Below are 12,544 nucleotides of genomic sequence, written 5' to 3' on the forward strand. Positions count from 1 at the left end.
TCGGGAGGGAGTCAAGCTACAGGTCTGACCCTGCGTGGGGAAGGGAGACAGCCAAGGTTGGGGACCATCAGCCTATGGACCATGCAGTGAGGTCTCAGCGAGGCTCTTAGGAGCCACGACTGGCCACCAGAGGAGCTCCATGTGCCCCAGCAAAGGCCCTGCCTTGGCCTCTAGATGCGCTCAGCCATTAGGCAGGGTGGCTGGAGTCCTGGTGAGTTGTGGAAAAACCTTCAAATGGCTGAATGATTGAGGTTTGATTCCTCCTCTTGCCCTTACAGGCTGAACGACCCTTCCAGGTCACCCACTCTCACTGGACCCCAGTTTCCTTTCTCGAGGGCAGGGACAGTAATTCCTGCTTTGTTTCCCTAATTGACCCCCCCCGCCCCACCCCCACCATCCTGTATTCCTCAGGACCATCATGCCTAGATGAATTTTGCCAACAGGAAAGGACTGTGGAAGTCTAATGCTCTCTGCCACATGAGTGACCATCGCCACTGACACTGGTACCCATGAGGCCTGTCCTGGGGCCAGGAGAGGAAGGAACCTAAGTAAGAGGTGGCTCCTGGGAACAAGTCTGGGCCACGTGCCGGTTTGTGATGTGTTCTCTGTGTGCTCTGCTCTCCCCTTGACAGAATAAACCAGCCGTGGCCATGTGGTTACTTATGGGTTTAATACCCTGTGATGTGGAAAATCACAGTGTGTGCAACAAGTGTTGCTGGCTCTTATTATCCTGTCCCTTTGAAGGATGGCACCATATGGGGACACGCACGTGCTGCCATCCCCCATCTGCCCCTAAGTCCCCTCACCCTGAGTGCCACTGGGAGTCTTTTTTCTCTGCCCTTGCATCTCTGCCATCTGTCCTGGGCATTTTGCTGCCAACAGTGAGGCTGGCTGCACCATGCCAAGCCCCCTGTGCTATGTGGACCTGCTCGCCTCGGCTCACAGATGGAATGGAGACACACTCAAAACGGCTCTCCTCTCCCTTTGCTAGAGTCCCGGGGGAAGAGTGGGACCTGTTACCTAGGGAGCTGCACCCCTGAAGCACAGGGGGCTCTGTGGAGCAATGGTGGGTACAGGCTCCTCTCCCTTCTCTTCCCTTCCTTTCTCTCCCTTCCCACCCTTCTCAAGCAGCCAGGAGGCCATACACAGGTCTGTGCTGCAGAATCTGAGGCTCCCCTGGGAGCTGCAGCCACTCTAGTGGGTGCAGGTTTGAGAGTTTCTAACCTGGTTTGGCCCGAGTTGCCCTTGCCACCACCTGACTCAACCCCAGGAACTTGCAGGACACAGTGACACCTGGGATCTCATGGTGTAGGCCAAGACTCCACTAGGGTCCTCCAAATGTGTGTCCTACCCAGCCAGGGGAGGTGCAAGGGTCCTGGGGTACTCACCAATCATGATGCCAGAGAAAGCCAGGACAAGGGCGGCCACTAGGGCAGAGGTGACCACGGAGAGGATCAGTGAGAGCGGCAGGTGGGGCTCTGGGGTGGGCGACACTGAAAGACAGGTTCCCGATGGGGTGTGAAAACCATGCTCTTTTGTTCTCCTCAGGGCTGGTTGCCTGTCAGAAATGCCTTCCACAGCCGCTCCTTCCTACCCTGAGACCCTGCCACATACCACCTCACACTCTTCCAGGGGAACATGGCACAAAGCAGGTTCCTCCTGGCCTTACAGCCTCCATCAGTAGCTTTTGGGTGGGGGTGGGGACCTGAGCAGGGTTGCAGGTCAAGTTCTGGATGTTGATCCAAAACATCACTGCGATTCAAGGCTGAGGATGGGCAGGAAGCAGGAAATCAGGGAATGACAGAAACCAGGAGCTGGGGTGCTCAGATGACTGTAGGCATAACATGATCATGCAGAATGAATGGCCAATGGTCATCTTGGCCTGAATGACCTCCTCAGAGCACCTGGCCAGGGGCACATGGAGAAGAGGCACTCCCCCACCCCAACCCCCACCCTGGGACCATGCTGGGTGGTGGCATTCCAGACCCCATACTTCAAAGGGTGCCTCAACTACTGGATCACACACAAAGAAGGGGCTCTTGGGTGGGAAGGAGACACCAAAATGCAGCTTCATGAACTTATCAGAGCAATTGGATGACTCAGTGTGGAAAAGACTTAGGGGGACAGAAACATTGCATGTGAGTGCATGAGGTCAGTAGGGAAATTGATGGAAATAAGCTCCAAGGGACAGGGTCCTGGCTCTGAACCCTCTACGGAACAGGTTGTTCCAGGGCAGGTGGGATGGCCCTGGATGAACAATGGGGCAAGGTGATGTAACCCTATCTTCAGGATCTTTTCTGCATTGTCCCTCTGCCCTGTCATCAGAACTCCCACCCTGTACAGACTGGCCAGGGACAGGACACTCACAAAAACCCACATGCCTGGTGTCCTGGAACCCCAGGCACCAGCTGGGGCTCTGAGCCAAGGTCCAGCTCTGGAGCCTTCCCCATCCCCAGTCTCCACTTCTCTTACCAATGCAGGAGACGCCATCCTGGGCCAGCACCGTTCCATGGTCACAGAAGCAGATGACCTTGTGAGTCTCGGGGTCCATGTGACACTCGTCTATCTCACAGTGACTGCAGTTTAGATAATGCTTAATATTCACTTCCCCATGGCCCTCCATCACTGTGACAAGGAGGGAGGGTCAGGCTTGGGCTGGACCTGGGGCCTGCACCCTGCACCCACACCCAGCCCGGGTTCTGTCTCCAGGGTTCTCTCTATGGCTTCTATGGTTCCTGTTCCTTCTTCCACAACTCAGTGTGGGGTGGTCCTCCTGGTGCATGTGGGCTGTGGCACCCATGGGTGGGTGTCCAGGAACATGAGAGGTTGTGTGTAGGGGGGCAGTGGGAATCCTCACATGTGCCTCTGAGGTTGGTGGGGACAGGGACGTGGGCTGTCCCTGCTGCATGTCCTGGACCTGTATGGCGGTTGGCATTCTGCCTCCCTGTGCACCTAAAACCAGATGTCCTGACCTCCAGGGATCCCGCCCAGGGAGATGAGCTATAGGAAGGCTTGCCTGGGCGTGGGGGAACCCCTCATTTTCCTTGATGTCCTGGGCTCTTGTCAGTGACCCTGGGGTGTCAGCTGGGTGGAAGAGCCTTGCAGCGGGGGGTACCTTTCAAAGCCGGGGTGTACAGGATGCCCAGTGGACTGATAAAGGAAATCCCATCTTCCCCATCCATTTCAGGGTCATTGTTTGAGGCTGCGTTGCCGCCTGTGGCAAACCAGAGCAGAGTTGAACACAAAGGGGGTGGGCGCCAAGATCTCAACATGCATGCGCGGCAGCGGGGCGTGCAACTCTAGGCTGGGATGGGAGTGGGTTGTTGGGGACTCGGAGGGGGGGGGAGGTGGGAGGGAAGGGAGGCCCAGGGCACAGATGCTGAACTTGGGGCAGGGCTAGGTGCTGGGTGCATGGACCATATTTCCCTCCAGGTTTGGGCCTACTTCAATAAAGGGCAAGGAGGGGGGCCTCCAACCAGTCTCTGAGGCCCTTCCAAGGAACGAGTCAATGTAAGCAGCAGTCCACAAAGTTCTAGAGACCCTGGAGGGGGTTGGGCACTTAGCATATGCTCTGAGCTGCGGCAGCCCTCCAGCCTCACTGGGTGAGGGCTGGGCTGTGGGGGCTTGAGCTCTGTGCCTGAAGGCTCCCGTCCCTCCTTTCGTCTGGGCTTGGGTGATCATGGGGCTCCCCGGGGTGTCCTTCCCTCCCCCTGGGGCTTGGAGGGGAAGAGCATGTAGTTAACACAGCATCTTACACACAGCGCCAAAGCCAAACACAGACAGGAACATCACGGTGCAGGCATGCATTGCATCCTAGTCTGGGGGTTGGGTTGGGTAGGGTGCATGGCCTCCCAGCCTCTCAGCTCCAGAAGGCGCCTGCTCAGCAGGGGCTTGGTCCACTGCCCACAGGAGGCAGCTGAGCCTAGGGCTGGCTGCTTGCTGGGGTCTGGGCTATAGTTGCCCATGGTGGCCCTCATATGGAGCTCCCACTGGAGCTGCGCCTTCTTGGCAGCTGGCGACTGGAGAGAGTCCGGAAGGGAGAAAGAGGGGTCTAGGCCTCCAAAGGGAGGCTTGAGGTTGGGCAGTCGGGGCTCTCCGGGGCAGCTCAGGCCAGTGAATCCTCAGGGGTGGCTCCAGGAAGCCAAGGTCCCCTCATCGCTGGCTTTGGGGAAGACCAATTATTCCTGTGAGTGCGGGAAGGACCATGACGCTGATGTTGGGGCAGCCTGGAAGCTGCGTGCTGGCTGAGGAGCCAGAACGCTGCCTCTGGCTGGGGGGTACCCAGGGGCTGGAAGGGGGCGTGCAGTGACATCACAGGCCACGCTGGGGCGGCCGGGATGGGAAGGGGTAAGGGGTGTGTGAGGTGCCTAGGACTAAGAGGGGGAGGGAGTGACACCTTGAACACGAATCATCTTTACCTATATATCCTCCGCCTCCTCCACCTGAGGAGCACCCCCCTCCACCCCCTCCGAAACCCCCTCTTGTCTCCCACCCCCACTTCTTCATGGCCTGGGGGCAGGAATGTCCTCCGGTGGCACCCTCCAGCAAAGACTTTCCGGCCCAGAGCAAGGAAGTGTTATCACTCCAGCCACCTCCGCCACCTGCCAGATGAGAAGAGAGCAGGCTTGTGAAGATGCCAGCCTGGCACCTCTGTCCCCCGTCCACCGTTCCCTGGGTCCAATGCGAGGAGTTGCCCCTGTTAGGGATGAGGTGGGAGGCCTGGCAGCTGGTTGTTCAGCGGTTTCTTTGCATTCCTGCCTGTCCAGCAAAGCGCCACGCCCCCATCTCCATAGCTTCTGGCAGCTATGGTCAGAACTGCCCATTTGAAATCTCAGACTTCTCGTCTGTAACTTGGAATCATGAAGATCCATCCTCAAGGGTGGTGTTGGGCAGTGTAGGGATCATGGGAGTTTGTCAGATAGGGCACAGGCGTCCTGGTGGCCTCACGCTTGGCTCTGGCTGCCTTGGGTGACTCGAGGACCAGGTGCTCAGGGACTTTGTGCAAGTCCAGGCCCCAGCTCAGCCAGGTGGCATCTGGGCACCCCAGGATGCAGCTTGTCCTCCTTCCCTGGATGTTAACACCAAGCCCAGAGCTCCCAGCAGTGGGCCCCAAGACCAAGACATGCTCAGGTACAGCTGCATCATGGTCTTGGCTTGAGCTGAAGTCCTCACGGTCTGCGGGAGACCAACAGGTCTTGGGGGTGGGGGTGGGCTTTACCTGCGGCTCCGGAATTGCCGTTTAGCCCCAGGACCGAGGAGTTGTTCTCGAGCCTCTCCGGGTGGAATGTATCTGTCTTGGCCCCATAGGCTCTGCCACCACCGCCGGCCGCAATGATCAGTGGCACAGGCACTCCATCCTTCATCTGGCATGCATTCAGAAATTGAGAAATGCCGGGGTTGCAGGGTGTCTGGTTGTTGTCAGACTAAGTGCTTGGTGAGCTGAGCCATCCGCACTCACCCTGTAGCTGTGACCCTTCAGCTCCTGCTCTACTGCCAGCCTCTCTGGGGGTCAGGGTTCAACCAGAGAGGTACCACCACCAGGGCATGCGTGTACATACATGTGCTAACACATCTACATGATGCAGATCAGAAGACTTCTAAAAGTGCACGTCAACAGAATAATAGCTATTTATTCTGCTGCAAACAAATTTGAAATCCAAGTATAGCTCCTTCATGATGGTTGGATGCCGCCGCCCAGCAGCGACACTACCTACGAGGCACACTCTTGAGGGTCTGGGAAAAGCTGGAACTGCAACTGGACCCCTCACTGCCAAAAGGGGCCGCGTTTAAACCCTTTTCTTCGCTGCCCCTTTCCCCACTGGTCTTAGCTTTCCTCCCCACTTCTCCAGCCCTCTCGCCACTATTTTTCTTCCCATTCCTCTCCTGGTAGCTCTATATTGCCTCTATGCTGCTTTTGTACCCCTCTCTGCCGCTTTTCCCCATACACCTTAGCTTTTCCACCCAAAGATTTTAGCCCCTCTTTCCCTCTCTGCTGCCCCATTCTTCCCGTTCTGTCCGTAGTTGTTCTCTTAGTCTTTCTCCTCGTCGTCCCCCTCCTTAGCTTTTACCGACTGCTTTTATATCATTCTCTACCAATCTCTTCTCCCCTTGGGTCCACTTGGTGCTACCTGATAGGCCAGTAACAATGACATAATCGCAGCGAGGGCATCAGCCTATCCCTGTGACTTCCTGTTTACCTGCTGGCAAGACCGATCCCACTTCCTGGCCCTGGGCCAGCCTCCATTCTGCGACGGCCTTTCCTATTCCGGCTTTCCTATTCCGGGGAGCAGCTTCAGCACTCCGCTCCCCACAGTTGAAGATCTTTCATCTGCCAATATCATCGTGGCACCTGCCCTGGCGTTTTTCCTTCCCTAAAGCTCCTCAGATGGGCCTGGGAGGTCTTAGATGTAGACAGTTAGCATGGGTCTCCTGGCTCTCTCCTTCCTCCCCACTCTTGGGCTTCAGGACCAAGCCCTTCTGTCCCTTCACTGTCCCTGTAGGAGGACCTAGTGGCAGAGGTATCAACCCAGCAGCCAGCCTGGCTGAGCTGATGTCAGATGAGCCCAGCTGAGGCCCCAGAGCTGCCCAGGAGGACACAGGGGGTCCAGCGTGGTGGAACTGGGCTGAATGTCAGCAAGAGAGGAGCTGCTCTGTCTTGGCCATACACACTCTATTTCTCTCTTTTTTCTCTGGGTCTCAGTTTGGTCCTTTCCTTATGGGGGTGAGCAGATGCAGAGGGTTTCCATCCCCGCCCAATACCACCGTGCATGGAGATCCTCCCTGGGGCCCCTTGTGGATCCTTACAGAGTCAACCCTACCTTAAAGACATAGGTGGCTCCTCCACCTCCACCGCCTCCTCCTGCCCACTCGTGCACACTTCTGTTCACACGAATCTCCTCCTCGATCACATTGTTCTCACCAATGCAGACTTTCTGAATTAACTGGTTTGTCTGTAGAAACAAGAAACACACTGGGCTGGGGCCTAGGCTAGGGTTCTCCACCTCCCAAAAGACAGACTTCCTGCGCCCAATGATGGGCTCTGGCTGTCTCTCTCTGACAGCTGACGATGCTGGAAGGCAGGAAATCCACACCGGTAGCTGTGACAGGCAAGCACACCACAGGTGCAAAGGCTAGAACAACAGGAGGGAGGGGGAGCAGCCTTTATTGCTGACTGGTGACCAGAGAGCACTGCCTGTAGGAGGTAGCATTTAGCTGGGCTCCAAAGGATAAGAACATGTTTTAGCACAGAGTAGGGGGAAGCTGAAGTCGCTGGAGAATGAAAGCTCAATTCAAGCCTCTGGGGAACGAGGTGAGCTAGATCTTTGGGGAAAAGCATCATCAAGTGTCTTTGGCTTACTTAGGTTCACCTTAGAACCAAGAGATGGTCCAGGAGGAGCTGTGGACCCATAGGAGGGGAGGACCAAGGTCCCATGTGCTGAGGCAGGGTTGGATGGAAAAGTGCAGGCAAACCAGCGCAGGAGGAGGGTGTGCTCTTGGACAACCAGGTCACACCTGGAGTCCTTTTTTTATTTTTATTTTTATTTTTTTTTATTTTTTAAGATTTTTTATTTTAACAATTTTTACATGGTTAATTTGTGCATAAAGGGTCAAGGGCTACAGGAAAGGTGGTAAGACTATTATTTCCCACCTGGAGTCCTTGGCTACAATCCTGGGAGCAGGACTTCCTCATCTAGGCAGGACAGGGCCAGGAGCATATGGGACAAGTTACAATTGAGTGTCGCAGGAAGACAACACAGATTCAGATCTTCCTCCCATCTCACCTTTGAGAAACTCACTCCTCCCGTCATGCCCCATTTCTAGCCTCTGGAGAACCTGGGTCAAGCCCCAAGCAGAGCCTCCGGTCGGCCATGTGGCTTTTTTTGCCTGTTCTGGGATGACTGCAGAGGGAATTGCCCAGTTCCCAGCCCTCTAGGATGGAAGGAATGGAGGGCAACAGCTCCATGGGCCAAGGATGGAATGTCTGTTATAGTGCCTTGCATCTGTGTCGGGAACAAATTGCTGTCATTTGATTTAGATTCACTTCTGAGCATCCTTCATGCGGAGCTGGTTTGAATCTGGGGTGCTCCAATTCTGATCTTGCTTGCTGCTTGTGGCTTGGAAGGACAGCAGAGGATGGCCCAAGTCCTTGGGACCCTGCACCTACATGGGAGACTCTGAGGAATCTCCAAGTTCCTGGCCTTGGTCAGCTCAGCTCCAGCTGTTGTAGCCATCTGGGGAGTGAACCAGTGGACAGAAGATTCTCTTTCTCTGTCTTTTCTTCTCTTTCTGTTAAATTTGCCTTTCAAAGCTCTGCATGATTCTCAAGATCTTCTTGCACAAAAATATGAATAAGCTTATCTTTTAAGTTCTGCTTTTCCCAGGAACTTTTTCAAGCACCCTTGTACTTCTGGTGGAGACTTACATGTCTGGGAACTTCTGGACTGGGCTGGAAGTTTCTGGAAGTTTCCAGAATCCTAAAAAGCCCCAATCAAGGGGAGCAATACTTTACGAATGGCCATCCCTGTTCATCAATCACCACAGCTTTGAAACAATCTCCAAACAAAAGCCTGACCTCAGAGGAAAATGACTTTTTTCATGCAGCGGGGGAAAAAAAAGCCAATAAAACATCAAATTTCCATCGAGTACTGCTGTGTAACCAGCCAGTGGACACGGCAATTCATCTTGAGCCACTCCTTATGCTAACGCATTCAGGAGTGTTGCCATTGAGCAGTGGAGAAATTTCCAGATAAATAGCTGAGATGCAATCTGTTTTATGGCATTTTGGATTTAATGATGGAAATAATCTGATATTTTTTAGAGTGGATTTAGTGTGAGTGGAAGGCTGTAAATCGCCCTTGTAGAGAGTTGCCATTTTTCATGGGCTTGTCCTCCAGCAGTTTGGAGCAGTCAGGAGCCATGAGGAGCAGGCCCTAGGCCCATCTGGTGGGCCAGGGGAGGCTATTAGCTGGGTAGAGCACAGGGTATTGGGTCCAGGCAGGGATCCTGATGGCTGGGTCAGGGATTCACTGAGCCCTCCCTGGACTTGCCTCTATCAATAAACCAAGGCATGGCCCTGTGTGAGCCAGGGGTGCCAAGAGGGCCCCCCGCTTTTGCTCCTCTCTTCTGACTGATGGCAGAAGTAACACCTCTCTCTGGAGATGTTTTCGGCTCTACAAACAGAACCTGGAGACTGCCCAGGTGGGGAAAAGGGCTCAGGGGGTTTAAAGATGGCTTTTTGAGTAGCTGGCACCTGGACTCATGCCCAACCACCACTGCCCCTGCTCTGGGTGTAGCTGTAACTTGAGTTGGAGGTAGGAAATGTGGGTTTTGGGTCTGCTCCAGGCTGGGCCCAGCAGCAGCAACGGGGGCTGATGCGCTTTGTTCTCCATGCTGCCAGAACAGCCCTCCTCTGCCACCGCCGGGAGTTCCTGCCCTCTCCGGCGCCTCTTCTCCTCTGACTCCCCTCCCCACATGTTGTACTCTCTCCTGTGTCCCAACCTTGGCAAACTCATCCTGTCTCAGTCCAGGTTCAGCTTTGTGGTCCCCACCCTGGACCTGCCTGCTGAGCCCCAGCAACTGCTCTCCCAGTGCTTATCTGAGGCCTGCAGCTCAGGAGGCTGACTCTGTGCTCTGGACCATGCTCACACACCTGCCCAACCTCAGCACCTCCAGTCCACAGTCCCATCACCTCTTGCCCAGGTGAACACAACAGCCTTAAATTCAGACTCTGGCTCTGGTTAAGCCTAGGTGCTTTGCTCTTAATGGAGCAGCCATAAATGAGCCATTTACTGCCTACTAGTTTGACACTTCCAGGCTCAAAAGCTTCCTGAGGCAGAGCAAGGTCCTCATGAGAGGCTAGTCCTGCGCATTCTCTGTTGTCCTCATTGGGGCTGCTATGAAAAGTGGCCATGCTCCCTCTCAGGGATGTGGCCTTTGTCTGCTCACTCCTTCCCTTCCTTGGAGGTGACATTCTGGAGAACAAAGACCTTTCATTCACTAATGCATCCCAAGTTCCTAAGACAGTGGACAGTGACACACAAAGCATCCTCATCATCTCTTTAATAAACATAAGTAGAGAGCGCTCAAGGCCATTCACGGTACTGGCCTTGACGGTGAAGGTGGTGATGGAATTGAACACTTAGACCAATGGTGCTGCTCCATGGAGGGCATGGGGAACTGTCTGGGGGGGCATTTATGCAAGTCCTGGGGGATGACAGTGCACAGAGTGGACAGAAAGCAGGGATGCTGCTCACCACCCTACAACACACAGAACAGCACCAAGAATTAGCTGCTGCCAGGGCATACAAGGCCACACTACTTAGAGGCCTTGACTTAGTCTCAAGCAAGCAGGAGGGCTCTGGCAGGAGCTGAAGGAGCAGGGCTAGGGGCTGAGTGGTACGGAGGATTCAGAAGCTGGAAGATATTGGGAGCTCAGGTGTGGCCAGGTACACAAGTATGTAGTTGAACCAGCAAAGCAGTTTAATGCACTCTCGTGAGGACTGTCTGGACACTGAGCTTCTGCCTTGGGACCACTGGAGGTGGAGGTAGGGTCTGACCATGGTTTGTCTTTCTGCCTGTTCTAGTGATCCTAGTAAACGGCCTGGTCCTTTCCCCTAGTGCCAGAACTATGCCTGGCCCCATCAGCAGAGGGGGCTGACTCGCATCCCTGGCTGGGAATTGCCTCTCTTGCTGGCCTGGGAACTCTACTGTGCATCTACAAGTATGGAGAATAAGCAGGTTGATTAATAAAAATGATAAAGTGCAGCAACCCAGAGGAACAAGTAGATTCCAATTGAATTAAAAAAAAAAAGTGGTCCTGTGAAAAGACATAACTGATTACAATCCAATCAAGTTAAAGTCCCCTGTAGAAGTCAATGCAATCGTTCTGCTCAGATGAAAGAATTACATTAGCACTCAATAAATTCCTGTGAAAATTACAGCAGCCTGGAATGTAATGACTTAATATATTGGAACAGGTTGGAAAGTCCTGATTATTGTGGCTAAATAAAAGTTGGAGTGGAGACATTTCTCATGCAAAGGGCTGGTCTTCTACATGTGTTCCTTGGAAAGGGCTGGGGAGGAGGACAAGGCCCCAGCTTTACCCTTGCTGTCTCACAAGTTTATTTTGTGGAACTGAACTGCTTTCTCAGTATCCTTGGTTCCCACATCTAACCTCCAGAGCCATGGGATTCTGAAATAAGCGCTCATGGGAGGAGCTGTCCTGGGTACTGGAACCCAGCGCCTGCAGCAGCTTGCCCTTAAGTTTAGCCAAAAGCTGTGCTCAGGTGAGGCTATAGTTTGGTACAACCTGGAGACTAGTCCTACAGGGGTGGCCAGCACTGTCAGGGTCCTGGCACACTGATCGCAGACAAGGCATAGTCACTGGGATGTGTGGGGTTGGTTCAGCTGCTGCTCCATTGGTCCCATTGCCCTGTACTCCTGGCAGTCTCAGGCTCGTCTGGGCTTTCTAGACACTGCAGCTTGAGGTCTCCCTCTGTGACTGTGGGGCAGAAACAGAGGGCCAGGGCAGCCATCTCTAGGGCTGTAAAGCCTTGTCCAGGATCTGCTGCAAGGGAAACTGGGGATAAAACCAGTTGAAACTGAGGTCCAATGAAGAGCAGGGACTTTGCCTGTTCTTGTTGTAAGTGACCGTGGCTAAGTCCTATCTTTCCCTTCTGGGAGGTGAGCAAAATAGGCCACATTCCAGTCTATGCTTTCATAATAACTGTTACTATTTAGCTTTATTATTATTAATACTCATTATTATTGACTTTTAATCACACAATTAGTAACTAGAATATGACACATACTGTCTTGGGCATTACTGATAAGGTACCCCCATCAGCCACCTGTATCTTTCAGAACTTTTTCTGAGTGTTGGTGCACACCAGTGCATGGCTGTGAGTCTGATGTTGAGCTGAACAAGAAATGTCTAAGCTGCCATTTTTCTGCTGAGAGTAACATGTCTGAAGAACCAGCACCCTGGGCTAGAGGTGATGGGACCTGGGCTCTTATGTCTGTGCCGAGAAAAATGATCAGAGGCTGCCCCTACAAGCAGGACTCAGTCTTTAGTGTTGAAGGTCACTCAGAAAACCCAGCTTGGACCCTCAGGCCTCACAGCACCTGCCTTCTTAGCCACCCAAACAACCCAGGAAGGGAGAAGCACTGGCAGGCAGACCAAGGGAGAGCCCTCCTGTTTTCCATCTCCCCAGAGGAGCAGGTCGGGCATCAGTATCCTCCTGGAGTAGCCTCTGGACCTGGGTGAGTGTTGGGCCACTTACGCTGGGACAGGCGTCCTCGCCCTGCTGCCCAACCAGGATGTAGAGTGTGTCGTCCTTTTCCAGGTTGAAGATGCCCAGCACAGACACACCATGGGACCGCATCATGGTGTTCTTTCCGCCTTTGCCGCCAGCGGCTCCATAGCCCGAGATGCTGCAAGGGTGGGGAAAAGCATGTGTATGTGAGCCTTCCTGTACTGCATGGAGTTGCAGCTGCTGACACAGCAGCTGCCAGGGCAGCATGCACATCCCATCACATTTCAGGG

General features: G+C 54.0%; 1 protein-coding gene across 1 annotated transcript in view; it reads right to left on the bottom strand.

Moving 5' to 3' along the window:
• ALK (ALK receptor tyrosine kinase) overlaps positions 1-12,544 on the bottom strand; it is a 667,016-nt gene that overhangs the window by 21,227 nt on the left and 633,245 nt on the right. The window contains exons 13-19 of the mRNA XM_040993973.1: positions 12,282-12,432; positions 6,819-6,950; positions 5,219-5,363; positions 4,419-4,601; positions 3,116-3,214; positions 2,473-2,625; positions 1,389-1,493 (exon numbers count right to left, since the gene is read on the bottom strand). Coding sequence (XP_040849907.1) covers positions 1,389-1,493; positions 2,473-2,625; positions 3,116-3,214; positions 4,419-4,601; positions 5,219-5,363; positions 6,819-6,950; positions 12,282-12,432 — 968 coding nt within the window. The remainder of the gene's footprint in view (positions 1-1,388; positions 1,494-2,472; positions 2,626-3,115; positions 3,215-4,418; positions 4,602-5,218; positions 5,364-6,818; positions 6,951-12,281; positions 12,433-12,544) is intronic.

This window comes from Ochotona curzoniae, unplaced genomic scaffold (genome assembly GCF_017591425.1).
Source record: "Ochotona curzoniae isolate NIBS_2020 unplaced genomic scaffold, NIBS_Ocur_1.0 contig_883, whole genome shotgun sequence".
In the NCBI taxonomy this organism is placed as follows: Eukaryota; Metazoa; Chordata; class Mammalia; order Lagomorpha; family Ochotonidae; genus Ochotona; species Ochotona curzoniae.